The 23,017-nt window shown below is 40.0% G+C and overlaps 2 protein-coding genes across 2 annotated transcripts; one reads left to right on the top strand and one right to left on the bottom strand.

Moving 5' to 3' along the window:
* The first annotated feature begins 970 nt into the window (after window positions 1–970).
* On the top strand, window positions 971–7,997 carry asns (asparagine synthetase). The gene is made up of 13 exons (XM_087785900.1): window positions 971–1,149; window positions 1,694–1,789; window positions 2,189–2,446; window positions 2,522–2,759; window positions 2,829–3,014; window positions 3,091–3,192; window positions 3,579–3,706; window positions 4,242–4,368; window positions 4,933–5,039; window positions 5,376–5,476; window positions 7,090–7,171; window positions 7,239–7,394; window positions 7,625–7,997. Exons 1-13 carry the CDS (start codon window positions 1,054–1,056, stop codon window positions 7,832–7,834), a joined length of 1,887 nt encoding a protein of 628 aa, XP_087642026.1. The 5' UTR covers window positions 971–1,053; the 3' UTR covers window positions 7,835–7,997.
* Window positions 7,998–11,084: 3,087 nt separating this feature from the next.
* Window positions 11,085–15,366, bottom strand: tac1 (tachykinin precursor 1). The gene is made up of 5 exons (XM_087785899.1): window positions 15,139–15,366; window positions 14,535–14,637; window positions 14,422–14,445; window positions 11,656–11,712; window positions 11,085–11,591 (listed from the first exon to the last, which is right to left on the bottom strand). The coding sequence occupies exons 1-5, from the start codon at window positions 15,247–15,249 to the stop codon at window positions 11,545–11,547; spliced, it is 342 nt and encodes a 113-aa protein (XP_087642025.1). The 5' UTR covers window positions 15,250–15,366; the 3' UTR covers window positions 11,085–11,544.
* Between the last annotated feature and the right edge of the window lie 7,651 nt (window positions 15,367–23,017).

The raw sequence follows: 23,017 nt of genomic DNA, 5'->3' as shown, positions 1-23,017 counted from the left end.
TGAAACCCGATACAAAAAATTGAAATTCTAAAATTCTAAAATATTAAAATTGCACTGTTTACTTCCATTGTCACTGACACACAGCCCCCTGACTATGAAGGAAAATTAAAATACATAATTACAAATATATCAATAGATGTATAAATACATAACTATGTTTAAATAAATCTGTAAATAATTGTGAAAAATAAATGCATTTTCTATGACAGGAATACAATTACCAGTTATTTATTTATTTCAACATTTTATCTTTCACACATTTAGTTATGTATAATGAATATTTATAAATAAATTCATGATTATGCCATTTATCCTCTTTCATAAAAAACACCTAAGTTCCCCCATGAAACCAATTGGTGCATTTGTATTTAATTTCTTGAATTATTAATCATTATTATTATTTTTTTTACTAGATTAGTATTATTAATTATGGAGCCCAGCAGGGAACATGAATGTAAATTATTTTATCTTGTGATATCAATAAAGTTAATCTATCTGTCTATCTTTATCAGTATCTCATGAGATTCATATATCATGATATTCACATCTGGCGTTGTTCTGACGTACCAGTCCAGCTCAAGAGGACCAGTGATATTCTGAAGTTGTGATGGCAAAGCAATTGTTTTTAGTGACTTCTTTTTAAACAGATTGCACGAGCTGGTAGTGGATCTCTTGGCAGGCAAAGAGAAGTTCAACTCTTTTTATCTAGCTGGGGTTCCAGTCACAATAGGTCCTTGGAGCCCAGCTGCTATCCAGCCTCCTCTGTCCTGTCTTTTCTTCACAACTTCCTGGAAGGTGGATTGTCTGTCAAGACACAAAGAGTGTTCGCTTCGGGCAAAGCGGCTGTTACAGGGTTGTTCGGCTCAGCATCACACATTAGTGACTCAGTGTTTCCTGCGAAGCCCTCCAGCTCTCAGTGGGACCTTCATCTGGTGCTGCACTCTCTCACACCTTCAAGACTCTTGGCCAGGTCTCCATGGTCTTCAAGCTTTTGCTTTTCACTCCTGCTGGCTCTGGCTTCAGCAAGAAGAGCCAGTGAGCTTTGTGTGCTCCATGTTGGACCTTAGTGTCTTTATTTTAGCTTTGAGACGACACCCAGCTTCACACTCAAAGGTTTTCACCTTCCACTTCCGAGTGAAGGACCTTAAAGTAAGTCACAGGCTGATTTTCAGACAGTAATAAGAAATACAAGCGAAATTAAATCAATGTTTCTGTGTGGCCTGGTACCAAACGTCTCTTGGACCGGGGACCACTGATCAAGACAAATCTTTACGGCCTTTCTTCACCTCTACAGCCAAAATATTATCTGGGAAGCTGCAAGAAGAGCCACACATCCCATAGACTAGACATCACCCACAGCTTATTGGCAACCTAGTGGTTAACTGATCTACTTCTTTGTCCAGCATTTGTGTTTCACACACTCTCTCCTGCATGTTCTGTCCACCAGCAGTTCATAAATCACTTCGTAAATACTGTATATAGTCTGCGACTTTATTCTGAAAAACACTCCTGGCACGAGGGCACGTTTCCTTCCAACACTTGGTTGTAAACTGGGCGAGATGTCGTAAAATGACCAGAATACGTGCAGATGCTGCTTTATATTGCGATTCATAAAAGGGATACAACTGCCATGTCGCTGTAAATAGGCCGAGCGCGTCGTAAATGGTTTAAATGTGGTGCTTTTATTTTGAAGGCAGCAGAAGAGCAACCGGGTCCGTGTCTGGATGGCACCTGTTTTTTTTTCCATGTACTCCATGCTTCCCTTTTCTCCGCCGCGGATTTAACATCGGTAAGTTTTCAGTTTTTGACATGTATTTTGTTACATTTGTGCGCATCAGGATGGATAAATAAATACGCATTATTGTGTATGTATTTTCTCCGGAAACACAGAGAGTTTGCGCAGTACAGCTCAATATGATGCAACTTTACACGAGTTCACTATGAGTTTTAATGATGACCTTATCGTGAAAAAAATGTTTAATTTAATTTTATATCTAATTTGTTTTAATTTCAGATGTGTTCATTTGTTTCTTTCTTCTTTAAACATTAATGTATTTTTATTCTTTCGACATCTACAACTCCCAACATATGGCCATTTTATTCATTATATTTATTCTGTACATGTTCAGATATTACCGCAGTACAGTAAAGGAAAAGTCAACATGTCCCTGTGTTTGTTCTCCTCCAGACATCGAACATGTGTGGGATCTGGGCTCTGTTCGGCAGCGATGACTGCCTCTCGGCTCAGTGCACCAACGCTATGAAAATCGCCCACAGAGGTCCAGACGCTTTCCGTTTCGAGAACGTCAACGGTTACACCAACTGCTGCTTCGGCTTCCACCGCCTGGCCATCGTGGACCAACTGTATGGGATGCAGCCGCTGCGCATCAAAAAGTTTCCCTACCTGTGGTTATGCTACAATGGCGAGATCTACAACCATGAAGTGGTAAAGTCTCTGCCTCTTTGACAAGTATTTTCAACCATTGAAGTTGAGACTTAACTCCTCTGTCCTGTTTCTCAGCTGAAGAAACAGTTTCAATTCCAGTACCAGACGATGGTCGACGGGGAGGTTTTGCTGCATCTTTACGACCGCTTCGGCGTTGAGAAGATGGCTTCGCTGCTGGATGGGGTGTTCGCTTTTATTCTGATGGACACCGCTAACAGGAAAGTCATTCTGGGTCGCGATACTTACGGGGTTCGACCTTTGTTCAAGTTTCTGGCGGACGATGGTTTTCTTGCGGTCTGCTCCGAAGCCAAAGGTACAAGTTTGTGACCCGTCTAGATCTAGGCAGGAATGAATGATTTCATATTCAATTTTTTTTATGCAGGTCTTACAGAGGTGACTCATTCCATGAGCACACCTGTCGACATCACCCCTTTCCTCCCGGGTCACTTTGAGGTCTTTGACTTGCAGCAGAATGGCAAAGTGCGATCCGTTCAGATGGATCAGTTTCACTGCTGCACAAAGGAACCAGCTCATGCCCTTTACGACACAGTGGGAGCTCTGGCCAACGGTATTCCTTTAGCCACTTGTTTTGTTTGGATCTTTAGGCTTTTTTTTTGTGAAGCTACAAGGAGATATCTTTGCAGGATTTGATGAGGAGACGGTGAAAGGGAACATCAGAATGCTATTTGAGAACGCTGTAAGGAAACGTCTCATGGCCAATAGAAGGATTGGATGTCTGCTTTCAGGTAAAACATCGACTCTTGTCTTCGAGATATCCAAGATGTTTTTGTTGGTGTAATATGACTTACAATTTCACCAAATTAGACAATTGAATGATACATTTTTTTAAACCTTAACTGGAAGAAATAAAAGTTATAAAAGCATTCCAAAGCTGATGTTTTGTTAATCCTCTTCAGTGGTTTTGAGAAAAGTCAATGAATAAATGTTGATCATGTGCATCGATCTAACTAGCCAAAATTAAATGGATAAAAAGTACCAGCTAAAATAAAAAAATCAATTGAATTTAAAATTTAATTTTAAATTCATGCTGAAAAAACTATGAAAACAATGAAAACACATATTGACGGATTCATGAAGATGAACCTTGTGTACATTCTCCAAACGTTACCAGGTGGTCTGGACTCTAGTCTGGTTTCTGCCACGTTGGTGAAGCTGTCCAAAGAAGAGAAACTGCCGTATCCCATTCAGACCTTCTCCATTGGGTCAGAGGACAGCCCGGACGTCCTTGCTGCTAGAAAGGTAAACAAAGTTGTGGGTTTGTTCGTGCAAAAAGAGGAATGTTATACCAGAGTATCACTCTTGTTAATGAAAACATGTTAAAGGGCTAATATGTAGTACTAAAAATACTGTGTGTTATTCCCCTTAGTGGTAGAATGGTGTAACTGCAATTATGTAAATTCATATTTTTGGAATTTGTCTTTTTCAGTAACATCCCGATAAGTGAACAACATATATATCCGATGTGTGTTTGCAACTTAAATATTTAATTCTATTAAATGAATTTAATGCTGAAGTTTTAATTGCATATACTAAATCACTGGATTATTGGACATAGTTAATAAACCTAGTTTAGTCAGACAATAGATAGACTTTATTAATCCCTCTGAAGATCTCCTTTGGGAAATTAAATAAAAAAACAAGAGAAGGTCCAAAAGAATAAAAAATAGCAGGAATCCAGTCTCAGTATTATTGAAACTTATTTTGGAGGTGTATCTCTATTTTTAAAAGATCAGAAATGGAGAACACAAAGTTTTGATTTGTCACTGTACCCCAGGTTGCAACTTTCATTGGCAGTGAACACCATGAAGTCAACTTCTCCATAGAAGAAGGTCTGAAGGCTGTGGAGGAGGTTATCTTTCACCTCGAGACCTACGACATCACCACGATACGCGCCTCTGTTGGTGAGTGCTACTGGTCAGGGATTGTCTCTGTAGCCACGATGTTAAATATCCACCATCATATACACCTGAGCTGCTAGTTCTTGGGTGATTTATGTAGAAATAAGGCTGACCAGAATAATTACCAGTAAATAACCACGATCCTGGCATAAAAGTCAAGATGGCTTGCTTGTCCGTGACACAAAAATGTCTGTTAACAAATGCTATAGAAGTAGATCACATCAGTCTGTCACAGGGCCCCTTGATTCACAGCAAAGTGTCTACTTTAAGGAGCGACACACAATGAAGAGGCGCCATCAAGTTACACAACGTACTGTGTCCAGTAAATGGCCGTCTCTGTTCAGAGCCATCCGACACCTTTGCCCTGCACAGATCCCACCAGTGTGAGAAAACTAGCTGATCCCAACACAGCAACAAAAGCCAGACTCTCTGCTCATTATTATGCTTTTAAAAAGAGGGTCAAACTCATCAGCCAGGATGTCAACGAAAGCCAGAGCTCCTGAATAGTACCTGCAAATCAGCAGTTTTATCAGGGTTGCTGTGTTGAGTTGTTATTCTGCTCCTCAGGGATGTACCTGGTGTCGAAGTACATCCGTCAGAAGACCGACAGTGTGGTGATCTTCTCAGGAGAAGGATCTGATGAGCTGACACAAGGATACATTTACTTTCACAATGTACGTTTCTCCAGGATCGTTTATGTTATGGCACTTTTACTTCACACTTCCAGCCCTACTCGACTCAACACTACCACCTACTCGCGGTTGGCTGAGCCGTCATAACACTGCGCCTCCAAACGTGAGGCAATGTTGTACTTACCATAATCCAAAAAATCTCAGTGCTGGCTCAGCTCGGTTGGAATCATGGAGCAGGTACTACAAAAATGTGCCTTGACCTACCATGCTGATGGAAACGCAACACAAACCCTTTAGAGTCGAGTAGGGCTAGGACAAGCCGATGTGAAAGGGGAGAGCATTAACAACAATCTTACTCTACTGTTCACCTCTCTTCAGGCTCCAAGTCCCAAAGCAGGAGCAGAAGACAGCATTCGTCTCATGAAGGAACTTTATCTCTTTGATGTTTTGAGGGCAGATCGGACCACTTCTGCACACGGGTGAACTTCACTCTCTTTCCTGTATTCTGGTTTATCTGAAATTCAAGGTCATATCTACTGTATGTAAACCACATGTAGAAAATCTTTATTTAGCATTAGTTCCTGCTTGGGTGACTATAGCGGGCAGTAGATGTCTGCCTGAACAAAAAGGAAGTTGCTGAAACATATCCAGGTATTAAGTGTAATCCCCAGATCCCTAATTAACCAGCCAGTTGTGTGGGAGAATTTTTGTAAAAACTATAAAACACAAGATCCAAACACGTCTGTCATTGTTGAAACTTGAAATTATTTTCTGGGCAAGGCAAATATGTTGAGGTGCTAGTTTAGAAATTGACTCTCTGCCAGAGATTGATTAAGAAAAAACCTTTGGGAAAATGTTCCTGAAAGGCCATGTGCAGGAATCACAAAAAGATGAATGGATGGTCCATATATGTAGTAATCTGGCCCATACCTCTGTTTGACTTGCAGTAAAACTGCTCCAGGGTGTTGTTCTCCTTTGTCGTGCACTATAGGTGATAGTTCACCCAAAATTCACTCATTTTCTCCTCATGTTGACTAAGGGTTGGGATTATTTTTAGATTAATCCGTTCCTTTTTAGAGTTATAGGTAAAATGTAAATATCTTATTGAATAAAGCAAATACTACTCGGTGTTCTTCGTCCTCATCATCTTCCCAAAATACACACATAAAAACATCCAGATAACTCCATGGTAAGTAAGTAATTAAGTCTTGTCTTGTCTTGTATTGCAATTCCAGAGTGCACACAGCCTATTGGCTACACTCGAAGCGTATAATTTTTAACGCCTTTTATTCTTTAAAATTTCACTGCAATACAAACTTGAAATATAGACGCGTTAAACAAGTATAGACTTGTTTAATGATTCCTTTAGTTGAGGTTTCAAGATGTACATTAGAGACGAGCACCATGGAGGGATTTGGATTTTAAAGTGACTTTTTGGATGAAGACGAGGACGAAGACCACTGAGCATCGTTGACTTCATTAAAATGTACATACATCTTTGTCTGTAGCTCTAAAAAGGAACTTATTACTCAGAAAAATTCCAACTCTTAGTTGACTTTAGTAGAAAATTAGTGAAATTTGAATTTTGGGTAAACTAAACCTTAAAAGTTAAGTTTAGAATCTAGAATACGCTGCTAGGATCTGCCGTGTGTATTTTTGACGACATGTCTTGCATTTTCGTGACCTTATTGAACCATGAAGTCACCCCTAGAGTAGACAACGGTTGACTCATGGTGATTCCAAAGGTTCTGCTAGAATGCATCTAGTTTCACAGAAAAAAGACAAAAAATTAGAACAGTGAGGTCAACAGCTTTATAAGCTGACCACAGACCCTCGTCTCAGGGCTAGAGCCGTTTTCAAATCAGTCTAATATATTTCATAGATATTATTTAAACACATGAGTCTGGGTAGATACAGAATTCTCTAAAACATAACTTGAACAAGAACTTGAACAACTTTACAGTTTAAGTAAGATTTAGACTTAGAACAAAAACATTACTCGTATAACTTACTTTGGTTATAAATTGTATATATATATATATATATTCTGAACAATTGCGCTGAAGGTGTTCTTGTTCCGCATCTCTTTCAGGCTGGAACTCAGGGTGCCTTTCCTGGATCACAGACTGACGGCGTACTACCTGTCCCTGCCAGATGAGATGAAAATCCCCAAGGTACACATAGTTTTTGTCAGTTTTGGCTCAGCAATTGTTGACCTTCAGTGTGAATGTGTAAGAGCAGAATGGAGTAGAGAAGCATCTCCTGAGAGACTCCTTCAAAGGGCTGGATCTGATTCCCGATGAAATATTGTGGAGACGTAAGGAGGCCTTCAGCGATGGAATGATGTCCATTAAGAAGTCTTGGTACAACTACCTCCAGGAGCATCTGGAATCTTTGGTAGGTCCTTCAGCAAGTATTACTCTTAACACGACGCAAATTGTCATCAGAAAAAAAAGCCTTGTTGCCAGGTAATTTCTTGAACAATGACATTTTCAACCAGTACAAAACAAGAAAGAACAGATAATTTGGGTCTCACATTTTTATTATTGTAGTCTTAGTTGAATTTGTCCTTTTTACCTATTCGTCACAAGAGCACACCCCTGTTTTAAAAAAAAAACTGTTTGCAGGTGAATGACGAGGAGCTTGCAAATGCTAAGACCACATTCCCACACAACAGTCCTCTCACCAAAGAAGCATACTACTTCCGACAAGTCTTTGAGAAGTGCTTTCCTGGCCGAGGCCGGTGGCTCTCGCACTACTGGATGCCCCGCTGGACCGATGCCACTGACCCGTCTGCTCGCACATTGTCCAACTACACCCCTGACAAGGACCAGTGATGGACTAGATTCTCAAGGATTCAGATCTGTGATTTAGTGCATTTAAATAACATTTTTTTAAATAGCTTTTACTTTCACTTAAGTCATAACCATAAATCTATCGAAGGGGTCTAAAAAAATGAAAAATAACTGGGCTATTGAGTAAACTAAATTTTAAATTGAACTTTGTGTCTCATTGGTCGAGTGTCCACCTGGTGGCAGCATCAGACATATGCCGTTGATTTGTTTCCCGTACAGTGCAAGTATCCGCTTTCACCTCATTCTAGGGATTCTCTCATGAGACATAACTGATTTTGCTGCTACTGACTTTAAAAAAAAAAAGAAAAAATGAATCTATCAAAGATTCTTGCGGTTGTACCATGGCTACGTCTACTATGGTGGCCCCTCAAAGGCAATAAACAAACACAAAAGAAACCCATCGGGTTACCTATCGTAACTTATCTTCTATAGTTTATGCGGAGCCCTGTAACCGAGCTTTGTAATTGGGTAATCCATAAGGCTCTGCCTTGCAGCTCAGAAAGATCAAGGAACGGGTCGGGTGCAGCTCAGGGCAGGGGTCCTGACGCACTTTCCTTATTGGGGCTCAGTCCAGAAGGGAGTTGTGGTGAGTGGGCTTCACATGATTTGTTAGTTGCAATTGGTAACCCAGGGATTTACATCATTGTGCGCCTCCAACCAAGCTGGCTATTGGTTTGTACCAAGACGAAGAATGACAGGTATTATGTCTCCCAGCTGACCGCTGCTGTCACATGGAAACTGCAAGCCCAGGACACAAGTCAACTGAGTCTGTGGACCTCGGGCAACAGACGGCACCCAAGACAACATGGGTCATCAACTATGTTGCCGAGGTTTATCAAACGTTGAAGTGGAAGCCCAGGATGTGGCCCCACAGGCTCCTGACTGCCATCTGCACCATGGGGGTACTCCGGGTACCTAAAGGTGAGTAGAAGTCGTGCCAGTTTGAAAGACAAACAGCAGCCCAACTTGCCACGACCATCAAGGGACCTGCCTGAGGCCTTGAAGTAGAAAAAAATGAGACGCTTGAAGTTCTCTTTGCTGCCACGGAGTGACCATCAGAGTGGCTTCCAGAAATAAGTACTGTGGATAAAGGCCACTCATCTCTGTAGCCGGTTTCTACAAAACATCTGAAATACATGGGTGGCGACCTGGAGCGCACAGTTCCGTCCGATCACCTCCCACTGCCATCTCAGGCTCATCCATGCGAGAAAATGATCAGACAGAGCATCTGGTTGGAGCCGGAAACGGAACAAATGTTGAGGCTCAGTTAGAGAGCGTAGCAATATGATAGAGAACCAGAATTACATTTACAAAACCAACATATACGCAAACAGGAAGAGGGGCAGACAAGTGAATACAAGTTTTACTGATTGGATGATTCCAAGTGGATGTTTTTAACGGGTAAAACAAATGATGGATGCTATAATCGGAGGTTATTTTAATCCTGGACACACTAACCTGGGCAGGATTATTTGTGGATCGAAAAATTGCTCTAACTTAGCTGAGGTGTCTTTGACCTCATGTCTAAAACTGGTCCTACCGAAATTGTCAAGCTGTTTAAAAAATTGTCTAAAAGTATAACCAGAATATAATGAAGAATTATTTGACCAATTCCAAACTCATCAGAGGATTTATAAAGTACCTTGAGGCACACTCCTTTGAACCATACATCGGATGTCCACTGTACACATTCAATAACTTGGCTAACTCTGTGTATTTTCTCTGTTTAGATCCACAGGTTTATTCAAAAACATTGAGTCTCTCATGGGCCGTCGTGGCAACCAAATTATCTTTTGTCAATATGTGCCTTGATGCAACTGAGAGGTTGTTATCTTATGTTTTATATGGGATTCTCACACCTGACAGCCCATTCCTGTTCGTGTGTGTTTAAATAACGAACCAGAAATGAACCAAACATTTTAAGGATAGACATTAAATTGTAAATAAGTCAAATGCAGTTACAGTATTTGTTATTGAATAATGATAGTAATTTCTTGAAGTAAGATATTTTGTGGTCTTCAAAAACATGGGAGGTTCATAAAACAGAAATACCCCTCAAACTACACGTGACATGTAGATGATATAATACTTACAGCCTTCGGCTTGACCCTATACGGTTGCATTCATGGCTCGTTCAAAGTGAATTATGTTGCTTTTTGTTGTTGTATTTTTAATGAACTGAATTGATGGGTTGTGTTTCCTTTTATGTCATTATTCATCTACAGAATCCTCTCTCGACGTCCTCCGGTGAACAATATCCAATAACCAATAACCTTTTTATATCAGATTTATTTCTGTCGTTACGGTATATCTGTCGCCATATTTATCGTGCCATAATTTAGGAATTATATTGTACAGTTATTACACTTAAGAGTACCACATCACCTCAGGATATAATGTGATTCTCATAGGTTCTCCGGGCAAGTATAATGATAGCTATAGAGGTCCATGATTGTTAAATAAAACAATCATTAGAGAAGGTGTTAAAAAGAAAAATTACTGCTTTAAGAACACGTACAAAGTAATTTGTGGATTTGTGTAGATGGCTTCTGAAATCAGCGGTAAGACTTTTGAGTCCAAATATATATCCGAGGCAGAAAGAGACCTTAGCAGTTCAAGCAAGTGTAAGCAGCAGATGTTTTTTTGGAAATTTGAAGTCAAATAAAAAAAAAGAAAAGCCTTTGAAATCCAGCCAGCCAACTCATTAAATGTGGCCCACCAGAAAGTCGAAATCCAAGTCGATTATGTTCATGTCGATATTGTGACCTATAAAGATGTGTTTAAGATAATATAAGGAACCGAGACAGTGGACGTCAACAATTTTACAGACTTCCAGTGAGTGTAAAAAAATGATAGTAAAGAAAACTAATTTATGGTGTTTGGAGTAGATTTATGAAAATATACATTTTGTTTTCGACCCACAACTTGGACTGCTAAAATATTTTAGCCTCATGTATGATTTAGTTTGACACCCCTCCTCCTCTCTATGAACACTGTATAAGCAGATCACCAGATACATAAATATGATTATAGCTAAAGGAGCTTTTGTTTTTTTTGTGATGGTCATCTGAAGACATCCGAATCCAACGAACTGAAACACATATTTGCATCCCATCAGTGAAATTTGATTGGACACAACGACACAGTAGTCAAAGGGTAGATGGAAACATATTCACTATTGTTACATTTGTATTGCCGTTCTAATTTCACACCCCATAAAGCTAATAAAGTGTCCCCACTGAGAAATTCAAATTTATTAATGCACTTCTTTGTCTGTTGCTTTCTGATCTATTACTCAGCCGCTAGAGAGCTGTTGGTTCAGATGAATGTATGAAGGAAAATCATCTGTTAATTAAACACAGTTTGCATCAAAATGTAAAATATATTATGCGACTGAGTACAGCAGATGCAGGTGAAGAAGAATGTGAAAATATGAGGCACTACAGGCTATGCAATACAGACAGTTGTTCCTTCAGTGTCCGCTGCATTCATTCGTTGTGGAAGCAAATGGTCTGACATTTCACTTACTCTGCCAGAGTTTCTGTTGAAATGAAAAAGCATGTATACAACACTGCTATTGTACTACAATGAGGTAATAAAGTAATACACCAAACAATCATTAGCTTGTAAGAACAAGGGCAGTCAGCACCCCCTGTGGATGGTGTCAGAGAATGCAGGCATGTGAGCAGCATCTAACGGCGCTTGCTGTAGTCGTCTGTTGTGCTCCACTCGTAGGAATCTGCAGGATGAGGCCCAGATTAAACACTGAATTATCACAGATCGACATGAACATGAGACACTACCTTCTGTCTCTTGGCTCCTCTTCCCCATCAGTCCGACAAAGGAGTTGACTTTATGTCCTAAAATGGGCAACAGAAAAGTGAAGAAATATTACGGGTTCATTTTTGAGAACCAAACATGACAATTTACAATGAGAAATCAAAATGAACCAGAATCTCAGATTACAGGCTAATCCAACCCGTGGAAATCCCTCAAACCCAATACAAAGATGATATTTAGTGGTGTGTGTCAACTTCCTCTGAGATCTGCACCCAGACCTGGATCAGGACATCAATCAACACCTAGACAGTCTGTGGTGCAACGTTGCGTTGGTGGATCGAACGAGACATAATGTTCCAGAGATCGGGCTAGGTCTTCGTCATCCAGCAACATGAGATCTGACATTTTCATGAAGGAATCCAGGACACACTGTGCCAGCATATGGACTTACAATGGGTCTGAGGTTATAAGCCTTCAAGTGGATGCACAAACAAGTGGTCTACTGCCATCTCCTCCGTGCTATACACAATGTGCTGGGAGAAACGTCAAACCTTGCTACAGCGTACGATCTGCACCAGCTGATAGACTTCAGTGGGTTGCAGACAAACAACGGTCAAATTCATGAGTGACCAAAGAGACGAGGAGATGAGAATCTGTGGCCTCCACCCGAAAAACCGTTCCTTTATAGGGGTTGTGTTGATAATTGCCTCTCATTTCCATTCAGTTTTTTAAATTCATTATTTTGAAAGGCCAAAAATGAGTAGAATAAAAATGTAATTTAGCAGCTTTAGCTAAGATTAGAAAAAATGTTGCCAGAGTTACAGTTGACACCATGTCTCCTTAGTGACGCTCAAAAACAAAATGTTCTTCCTCGTCGACGCCATTTACAGCCTACTATGAATTTACCTTTAGGCTGCCCCTTTTATAGTATCACTAAAATAGTTAATTGAATTGTTTTCAATCAAACTCACGGTGGCCATGTATTTTGCATGATCTCCTTGTGTTTTTGGCAATTTCATGTGAGGTAGTTTCGGAAAGAAAAGACTCCATAAGTTGTGGTAATGATGGCACTGGTTAGAGAGGTGCTCTTCCTTTTCAAAACAAGTGGCTCCTCATATGGTGTTATGAATCGGCTATTGTTGCAATATTGTTTGCGATGTAACTAAAATATTCCAGTGTTTGGTTTAATGTCCAAAATAGGGAAAAAGAATAGTACCTTTTCTTTCCTTTGACACAGCTGCGACCACTATCTTAGCACTTTTTGCTGCTGTGCATTAAGGCGTGTTGCCCTTAAGAATAAATATGGTATTATGCCCCTGTTAATTTTCCAAAATTGTACAACAGTAATTAACCACTGAAATTTGACCATCATTAAATCTGTTCTAATAATGGGGGAACTTCACATTTAATGTAAACGTTGAATACTGCAGGGGCTTCCAACAGGCTTGGAGAACTACTTATTAATTTGTGTTGTCTTATCTTGGTAGTCACTCTGAAAAGAACCCCCAACATTCTTGTATTATAGTGTACTTCTATTAAACCAATCTTTGGCGTTATGGAATTGGCCATCTGGTCGGCTAACACTTAATTTATGATTTACTTTTCTGTGATGGAATCATAATGCAGTATTTGGGGAACTTTGTGTATTTGATAGAATAAGAGTCAAATGGAAATTCCCTTTTAATTGGCAGCTGTATGTATTTCATCCACTAAACACTATGATACTGACCATTACAGACAATGGACAGTCAGTTATTGAGTAGATATTCTTTTTAATAAACCTTATAATAATAATAAGTGAAGAAAACAAAAAAGTAGAGTTAGTTATAGTTGGCTCTAGAAAACCCTCTCAGTAACACTGGCAAAAACCCAAAGAAACGTAATGAGTCCCCAGGGCCCGTTGTTGATGCAGAAAAGTAGAAGAGACTGTGCCACTTCATCTTTTTGTTGCATGACAGAAATTGAGTCAGGCATTTTGTTAGGATGCAGGATGAAATGCCTCGATCCATCATGAGCATAAACAATTCAATTTAACTATCAAACGTCCTTGGGGAATTGATCTCAGCACTCTGGAAGTCACCCTAATGATGAGTGACTTGCAGTCCCGGCTGCATGTACGGAATAAATTAGATGTATACTTACTTCCCCTGCACTGAGTGGGTGACTCATTTAAATAAAACAGCCTGGAAGAAGAGGGGTAAATCCCCCCCTCTTTACGCCTTTGGCCGCACGCTTTCATCTTACAATTCTCTAAATACTGACTTAGAAGATGTTGGAACCACCCTAAAGAGATGGTATTTAAGCCACCTGGGCATTAACATCTTTGGTTCATCACCAGCTTTCTGACAATTTAGTCAATCCTTAGAAGGTTTTTCTGGACAGTATGGCAGAGCAAAATCATAATCACATAATAACATTGATTGATTTAATTAAGTACTGCAAATTAGATTGAGCTATCAAAGGCAACAGGCTTAGAGAGAAAATACACAGTTTTACACATGACGTGGTCGTGACTGCACTGAGCAAAAAGGGCTTTTACATCGATTCAAACCGCGAGGCAGGACAGCTTTTTCATACAATCAGTTAAAATGTTTTTCGCAATAATCATATCAAAATATCAAGTTAAGGAATCGAAATATGCTTATTAAAGCCTTATATATATGTATATTTTTATATTTTTATATATATATATATATATATATATATATATATATATATATATATGTATATATAATTCTAAACATCTTGGCCACCTTTTGTGCAGTATAAAAAAAATCATTTATACTTACGTTTGCGTGGGATCTGTGCATTTGCTTCAGAAGAAGAAATAGAGAGAATTACAATTAACATCAGTTAACAACTTTGACATCATCATCATGTTTCCTGAGAAGAGATTTATTACCCATGGAGCGTTTCCCCATTAGACCAATGAACTGATGGGGCCGAGGCTTTCTTGTCATCCTGAGGAGGATTTCTCTGAATGGGTCATTGGAAAGCCAGCCGTCCTATTACGAGATTATAGATATATATATATAAATATATATATGGGAGAGAGAGAGAGGGGAAAACACTTAGCCGTGATGATTTATAATGGCCTGTTCATCTGCAGGGACTGTCCAGGATCTGGTTTTAACAACTTGGCATTTTTCCAGCATCAATGTCAAACTGATACGTGCTTCTCATGTTGATTGAAAAAAACGAATTCTGATTCCTTAAAGTGGTTTCGTCTATCACTTCCGGCATCAGAAAAAAAACAACTTGAAGTGATAATGTGTAATGTACATCTACATTTTTCTTAAAACAAGTTATTTATTTTCATCAGTCAAAAAACTATTAAAATGTACTTATAAATATTATTATATAAAGCAAATTATATAACATATTTTTCAACTTTACATTAATATCTATCCATTTCATGACTTTAGAGTATAGAATAGAATTTGATAGGAATTGAAACCACAACAGATAATCTAAAAACAAAAACGGACTATAGAAATACGACTTACCTGAAGCTGGTTCCTGTTGGTCCAGTACGTGACCTCGTCTTCTGGATCTCCACTGGTAACTTGGCAGATGGTGACGAACAGCACCAGAACAGACACAAGTAACAACCTCATTCTGATGGAATTCAAAGCGTCTCACGCCGATAACAATTGTATCAAAGTTTCAGAAACAAAAGTGTTGCGTTCAGGTGTCTGTCTTCTCCCGGAGCTCAAGAATCCATGGTGTGGATGTTCAGCTGCTGCTCGTGGTCGCGAAGTCTCTCATCCTCGGGGCGCGCGCGGGCGCCTTTTAAAGATCCGCGCATCGTGTTGCCATAGTAACCCGACCACAGTTTTTTGGGATAACTCCTCGCCCGCGTAACTATACCGTTCAAAATGACGTGCGTCATCCACTTGTGTGCGTCTGTAACAAGTCATCAGGTGTAGGGAAATGTCCCAAAGTCTCGCAAGGGATATATTTTATTAAATAAAGTATTTTATCATTTACTTGTTTTTCTTCCTAATAACTTACATTTTTAACGTCCGAGTTGCGTACATGACTCAAAAAAGTAGTGTTACTTTCATATTTACAGAATATACGTTAGAGATGTCTTGACTTTTTAGATTCAATAAACTAAAATAATGTATTATGAGCGTCTGCACCGAATAAAGCAATGACATTAAAAAGCACAGTCACGCACTTTGACGATGACGCACTTGCTGCCTTCAGAAGTAACCACTTTAAAGTCTGGAGGTGTAGGTTACTATTGAATAAAATAATTCTATTAAGTTGCAAGAAATTAGATTGTTGTTTACAGCAAGTCTGCCTTGACACCTTTACAACGTTATTAAACGTACGAGCGGCCATAGACCAGAGTGTCATGTGTGTGGGCGTGCGTGCGCGCTTTCATACACGCGCGCACATTTTGTCTTGCTTCCTCGAAATTTCCATGAGAAAGAGAATTGCTTTAAGAGTAGTGTGTTCCTCATGAATACGAGATCACTGTCCACGTAAATGACTGAAAGCCCGATTTACTCAAGAGGCTTTATTCCATTAACTATGATTTTCGCACATTATTCTATGTACGTCCATGAGTATAGACAAATGCAAATGTTTTCCCCTTTCATTATTCACCCATTTGATTAGAAGCACAAGATGCTCCGGACAACGGTACATTTTGAAGAATGTGTGAACCCAAGTATGATGAATAATAATTAAAAAAAAGACAATACATTTTCTCAGTAGCAGCACACAATATTTCATATATATAGATAGATGGACCGATGGATGGGTGGAAGGATCTTACATCATACAAAGAGCCAATTATAATAAAAAGGGTTATTTTAGTAATTTAGGAACACTTAGCAAACACAAACTGGATCTTTTAATTTACTGAATCAATGAAAAAATATTTGTTTGTTAAGATATAGATCCGTCCTCAGACCATCGTGGATGGTACTTATGGGTCGGAAACATGCAAATGTCAAGTGTCAACCAAGATAAACGTGTAAGAGGAACTGTGGTTATAGTAGCCAACACGTTTATGCAGGAGTCTTGATGTGACGCAACACGGTACTAGTGGTAGATGAGGACCAACAAAACAGCAGGTGGATGAGCTGGATCGAAGGCTCTAAAGATTCATGAGAAATAAATAACCAAATAAAGAAAAATTAACTATTGAACTCACAAGGAATCAACAAAATATGTATTTATAAGACCTTAAGACGAAGAAATGCATTCACATTTAACTACAGAAAGGACCAAGAAACAAATAACGATAAGTGTTTTTTCTCGTTAGATAGTCCTTAACATCTCACCATGACAGAAATGGCCGTTTCGCCGACTTTTATGTTCATATTTGGATATCATCTCTGTGAGCCAGCCACCAGGAGTGATTGGAATTAAGTGTGACTCTCATGCTGTCTATTGATGTGTATCGCTGTTTGATGCTGACTCTGTGTTGATGAAGTTGGAAAGATAATAAGACACAGCATGAGGCCATGATGAATTAACTGTTACCGTAATATAATGCATACAGATGACTCATTCAGACCAACATGATTGAATAAGTTACTCACAGCATCATCTGAAAAATTACATACAACGCCCACATATTAATGTAAGCAATGACAGGACAGAGCAGACAATCATTTTAATTACAGTTTTTCTCAGTTGCTTTGGTGCTTTTCTCAGGTCAGAATGAAAATTCTCATAACTATTAGTTCAACCTCGGCAACATTTAGTAATTTGAGCACATCATAGTAGCAATTTCTCCTTCCTCTCAACAAATTGCAATTGCTTTTGGACATGTATCAGTTGTTTTAATACAATTCTGTGCTGTTTTATAAAATTGTCATTTGCTCATGTCAGTCAAAATGAACTATACTTATGGATGCTGAATAGTCGTTCCAAATTCAATTAATAATCTTCATTTCATTGCTTTAGTATTTACATACAAAATTGTTGAACTAGTTATCAAATTCTGTCAAGCAAATTTTATACCTTTCTTTATCATTCCTTCATGGAAATGTAGCCTAAATTGAACAATTGCTCTCAGGTGGACTTTCCCTCACGAGGAGGTTCATTGCAAGGGATAATATCCGTTGGTATGTAGATGAGAATGATTTACTGTCCTGTTATATTGTTATATTTGTGCACAGCTCTACCAAAAGGGTGTTTTTTTGTTCTAAATAAGTGACTGTAATGTATTTTTCTTTTGCACAATTCTGTAGAATTGCAAAGAGCGTATACAGTCAAAATGTGAAACATACGTATTCAGTGTATTGTACTCACTTACTCCCCTAACTACAGCAATGTGTAACTTTACTGTAGTTTTCAAATGGCTGTACAAGTAGTGTATAGTGCTGTCTTGAGCGTTTTCAGGTAGTGTCATCGAGTTCTGACCTTTTTTTTGCATTGGAAAACACTGAGAGAATAAACTGTCATAATGAAAACACAATGAACGGGCATTTATTTACATGAATACTTGCTTTTAAGGAATAGACTATCCATTTTGAGCAAGTGACGTACTTTTGCAGGTTATCCACTAGGTTTTGCAGTTTGCACTAATTGTTTTGAGAAATGCACTTACTGCTGTGCAAATGTTAATACTGATGTGAGAAAAGCACCAAAGCGACTGAGAAAAACTGTAATTACAATATTGTTCAGTTAAAAAAGGGTCAATTAAAGTAGATGCTCACACAACACAGCTCTCATTAAACTAGTGAGCTAATAAAACAATAAATTCAATACGACATTAACAGCCTTTTTAAGTCGTCTCAACACCTACCTCTCCAAGGGCTCAAGATCCTCCCTTGGGGGCTAAACCTGGTCCTAACTGTGTCAGGTTGTGCCGGCTTAGAAAACATTGACGTAAGGATTGTCATGTGTGAGGATGTCCATCATGTTGTGAGACAGACCAGTAGAGTATTTTGAAGCTCTCTTTGACAGCCTCTAATAGTGTCAAAGATGAGTAAAAATTGGCGTCTATTGAAAGGCAGATAGATAGATAGATAGATAGATAGATAGATAGATAGATAGATAGATAGATAGATAGATAGATAGATAGATAGATAGATAGATAGATAGATAGATAGATAGATAGATAGATAGATAGATAGATAGATAGATAGATAGATAGATAGATAGATAGATAGATAGATAGATAGATAGATAGATAGATAGATAGATAGATAGATAGATAGATGTTAGTGTTGCATCATGGGAGGATCATTCGTGCTCCATCTGCTTCTCTGCTCACTGATGACAGTGTTCAGAGGATGACTGTCATCATCCATGATGGACAGTAGTTTGTCCAGTGATCTCCTCTCAGCAACTGTTACCAGTGAGTCCAGCTTCATTCCAACCACAGAGCCTTTCTGATCAACCTGTCCAACCTGTTGACACTCTTCTTGGACAACTTCCCACCACAACACACCACAGCATATAAAATGACACTGGCCACCACAGACTGGTAGAACATGCAGAGGAGCTTTGTGCAGATGTTAAATGATTAGAGCCTCCTCAGAAAGACCAGTCTACTCTGAACTTTCTTATACACATGGTCTGTGTTGCAGGACCAGTTTACTGTCCAGCCACACACCGAGGTACTTATAGTTATCAACTATCTCCACCTCATCTCCTCTGATGGACACTGGCTTTGTCCTGGACCTCCCAAAGTCCAAGACCAGCTCCTTGGTCTTTGAGGCGTTCAGCAGCAAGTGGTTCCTCTCACTCCAGCCCACAAAGTCACGTATCAGACTCTTGTACTCGTCTTCGCTGTTGTCCCTGATGCATCAACAATGGCAGTGTCGTCAGCAACTTCTGGACCAGACTCAGCTCTGAGTTGTAGCAGAAGTCTGAAGTATATATGGTAAAGAGGCCAGTACTGTCCCCTGAGGTGCTCCTGTACTGCACACCACAGTGTCGGACGTGATGTCCTTCAGCCTGACATACTGCGGTCAGCTATCAGTGAGATAGTCCGAGAGCCAGGAAACCAGACCAGGGTCCACATGCATCCGTGTCAGTTTGTCCTGGAGAAGAGTGGGCTGGGTGGTGTTAAAGGCACTAGAAAAGTCCAGGAACAGGATCCTCACTGAACCGCTTCCTTTATCCAGGTGGGAGTAGGTCCCATGCAGGAGGTGAAGGATGGCATCTTCTACACCAGTGGTCCCCAAACATTTCCAACTCATGGCCCACTTTTAAGTCTCAAAAACCTTTGCGGCCCACCTCCGACCCCATAAACACAAAGGCATTATAATGCGCTCTCAGAGCACTTTTTTATTGAACATATTGGAAGCTCCACAGTCACAAACACTGCATCTGTAACATGTTGCAACAAGACAACAATATAACAACATGTTGCAACACGAAAAACAATATAATGAAAAGAATATTTGAAAATGTTTAATATCCTTTTAAACTTAAACATTATTATTATTATTTTTATTTTTATATAATTACATCTATCCTCCCACAAAAAAAGTAATACCATTTTGCAGCCCACTTGCAATACCGCAGCGGCCCACAAGTTGGGAATCACTGTTCAACACCAACCGCGGGCTGGTAGACAAACTGCAGGGGGTCTTGCGCGTGCTAGACTTGTGGCCTTAGATGTTTGAGGACCAGCCTCTCCAGTGTCTTCATCAGCTGCAAAGTCAGTTCCACCGGTCTGTAATCGCGCAGCTCGCTCGGTCGGATCTTTTTTGGGACTTGAACAATACAGGAAGTCTTCCACGGAGTTGGTACTTTCCCCAGCCGTAGACTGAGGTTGAAGACATGCTGGAGCGGCTCAGCTAGTCCAGCGCGCAGGTGTTTAGCAGTCGAGCAGACACCTTTTCAGGACTAGCAGCCTTCCCTGGACGAATCCTCCGAAGTACATCCTGTACCTGGAGTGAGGTGAAGCTGGGAAGTGGTTGTGTGGAGCTGGGGGGGGCACAAGAAGGTGGGGCAGGTCCTGAGGCGGGCAGCAGTGAGGGTGAGGTGATCTGCTCAAACCCGTTGAAAAAGTTGTTTAGACCATTTGCCTCCTCCACCGTGTCCACTGCAGTCAGAGAGGCCTTGGTCTTGTGTCCAGTGATGGTTTTAACACCATCCCAGACCTCTCTTATTTCTTCTGAGCTCAGCTTCTCCTCCAACCTCCTCCTGTAGGTGTCCTCCTGCTGAGCTGATCTCATGGCGTCCCTGTCCCTGCTCCTGAAAGCCACCTTCTTCCTTTTAAGGACATCCTTGACCTCCTTTGTTACCCACAGTTTATTATTAGGGTAGCAGCGGACAGTCTTAGTAGGGGCGACAACATCTAAGCAGAAATTTAAATAATCTGTTAGACAGTCTGTCTGACCCTCGATGTCCTCACCATGAGACTTTAGCAGAACCCAGATCCCAGTCTGTGGTGTTAAAGCAGTCTCTGATGGCGTCCTCCACACAGGAATGTACTGTGACTGAAGGTGGACCAGGTTATAATCAAACCTTCCAAGTGGCAGAAGAGGTTTGGCTCTGTACGCGTCCTTCAAGTTGGGATAAATTAGGTCAATTGTCCTGTTATTCCTGGTGGGACAATCCACCGACTGATGGAAAGTAGGCAGTGTAGAGTCCAGGTGGGCATGATTATAATCTCCAGAGATGATGATAAATGTGTCAGGATGTTGATTCTGAAGTCGAGCTGTCATTGTGTGGATCTTCTCACAGGCAGATGGAGCCGCAGCGCTCGGAGGAATGTAAACACACAGAGTGATCACGAGACTGAACTGTGATATAAAATGATGAGCTGAGCATCAGCAAAGAACCAAAATGTCTCTTTTCCGTCTATTTCATACAACCTGAGCTGCCTAAATCTAGTCAACCAAACAAGGCACCACCCAATATTAACCAATCAGAAGCAACAGAAGGCGGGACTTGGCGTCCATCTTTCATAACAATACAGAACCCTTGACACATACGACACAGAGACAACAGCTTGTCGGGCGTTGTAACATTTTAAACACAACAGCACTGACTTCATAATGTAGTCAAGCTATCAATTTATCAGGTTTCTACAGTTGTGAGCCGCACTTAAATCTGGAGTGTGCCTGGTAAAGTTTACGGTAAATTCCCTGAACGATATTCAGAAGAAGGCATCACAACGCTCCGTCTTTGTTTTACTCCTTCATTATCACGGTCATACTAGGTACTTTTTAAGATGTTTTTTTTAGTTATTATTCATTATTTTGTGACATATTTATCGATAGTTTAAAATCAATTTAGATTTTAACAGATTTAGAAAACAGGTTTAATAGATTTCAGATCATTTAAAATGGGTTTAACTGCAACTTATGTAAAAACCAAATTTACCTGACTCACTCACATGCTTTAAATGTTGAATTCTTCTCCAAGATGGAGTTAGTCTCTCATCATGATGATGTTTTGAAGTTATTAACCCAACCACAGACTTTAGAAACCTTGATGCTTGATCAATCACAGCAGAGTGGGTGTTACTGTAAGCAAGAATTCATAGCCAGTGTGTTCAGTGGGCGGGCTTAAACACATTTTCCAATGTGAATATTTGAATGAAAAGAGAGTTTTTTAAAAACAGACACATACTGATGAGTACGATAGAGGTCCTAGATCGATTTACAATCACTGACTGGCATATATCTCTTCTAGAGGATGCAGACTACTATCTCAAAAAATAACAAGGCATTTGGATGTAGAGTATTAGAGAAATTGGCAATATAAACACCATTGATCTTCTTCGAGTATATGTCGTTTTTTAAGAAAACATGTTATGACGCTATAAATCAATATCTATCCTAATTGACCATCGATGACTGCCGTACATCTCTAGAAGATGTAGACTGCTATCCCACAAAATATAGATACAATAGATACATTAATAATTAAATCTTCATATTGTCAAAGATGACAGGTTTCGCTGAAACTTGGCAACCCTGTTTAACATATAATAGCTCTTATAAGTTTCATCAGGGTATCCCTATATATACAGTATATATCCTTGTTGAAGAGGAGGGGGGCGGGGGGGCAGTGCAGAACGATATCGTCTCACTCACAACGGATAGTTAGACATTACAAGCTCCATAATTATTACTGCACATGTTGTGACTGGTGAGTGGGAGATGAGAAGTTTTGTGCTTCGAACTTGGGCTTTGATAGAGACACACATCGGCACAACACCGCACAGGTGCTAACATCTGCCATTTCGGCGAGGGATATCAGCAGCACAAAGGGCATTGCTGTTGACAACGCAAGACACATGGCTGCAGCAGTGCAGTGGGCCGCGCTGTCCGCTCGCGTTAACGGTTTCGCCCACACATCGAACCTGGCGTCTCAGGCAGACTTAAAGTAAACCGTGTTACCAGCCTGCTCGGTAAGACGCGTAACACTGTTGCAGCCATAAAAATAACTCCC

Source organism: Callionymus lyra, chromosome 3 (assembly GCF_982586985.1).
Source record: "Callionymus lyra chromosome 3, fCalLyr1.hap1.1, whole genome shotgun sequence".
Lineage (NCBI taxonomy): Eukaryota > Metazoa > Chordata > Actinopteri > Syngnathiformes > Callionymidae > Callionymus > Callionymus lyra.
Note: the sequence above shows the minus strand (reverse complement) of the source record. Positions and strands in the feature narration are given on the sequence as shown.

Bases quoted from the DNA above. Each gene is read 5' to 3' on its own strand.
- asns (XM_087785900.1), top strand. From the start codon at position 1,054: ATGTTGGACCTTAGTGTCTTTATTTTAGCTTTGAGACGACACCCAGCT. The intron at 1,790-2,188 runs GTAAGTTTTCAG...GTTCTCCTCCAG, and splicing joins CCGCCGCGGATTTAACATCG to ACATCGAACATGTGTGGGAT. The intron at 5,040-5,375 runs GTACGTTTCTCC...ACCTCTCTTCAG, and splicing joins GATACATTTACTTTCACAAT to GCTCCAAGTCCCAAAGCAGG.
- tac1 (XM_087785899.1), bottom strand. From the start codon at position 15,249: ATGAGGTTGTTACTTGTGTCTGTTCTGGTGCTGTTCGTCACCATCTGC. The intron at 14,638-15,138 runs GTAAGTCGTATT...ATCTCGTAATAG, and splicing joins CCAACAGGAACCAGCTTCAG to GACGGCTGGCTTTCCAATGA. The intron at 11,713-14,421 runs GTAAGTATAAAT...TGCCCATTTTAG, and splicing joins TGCACAGATCCCACGCAAAC to GACATAAAGTCAACTCCTTT.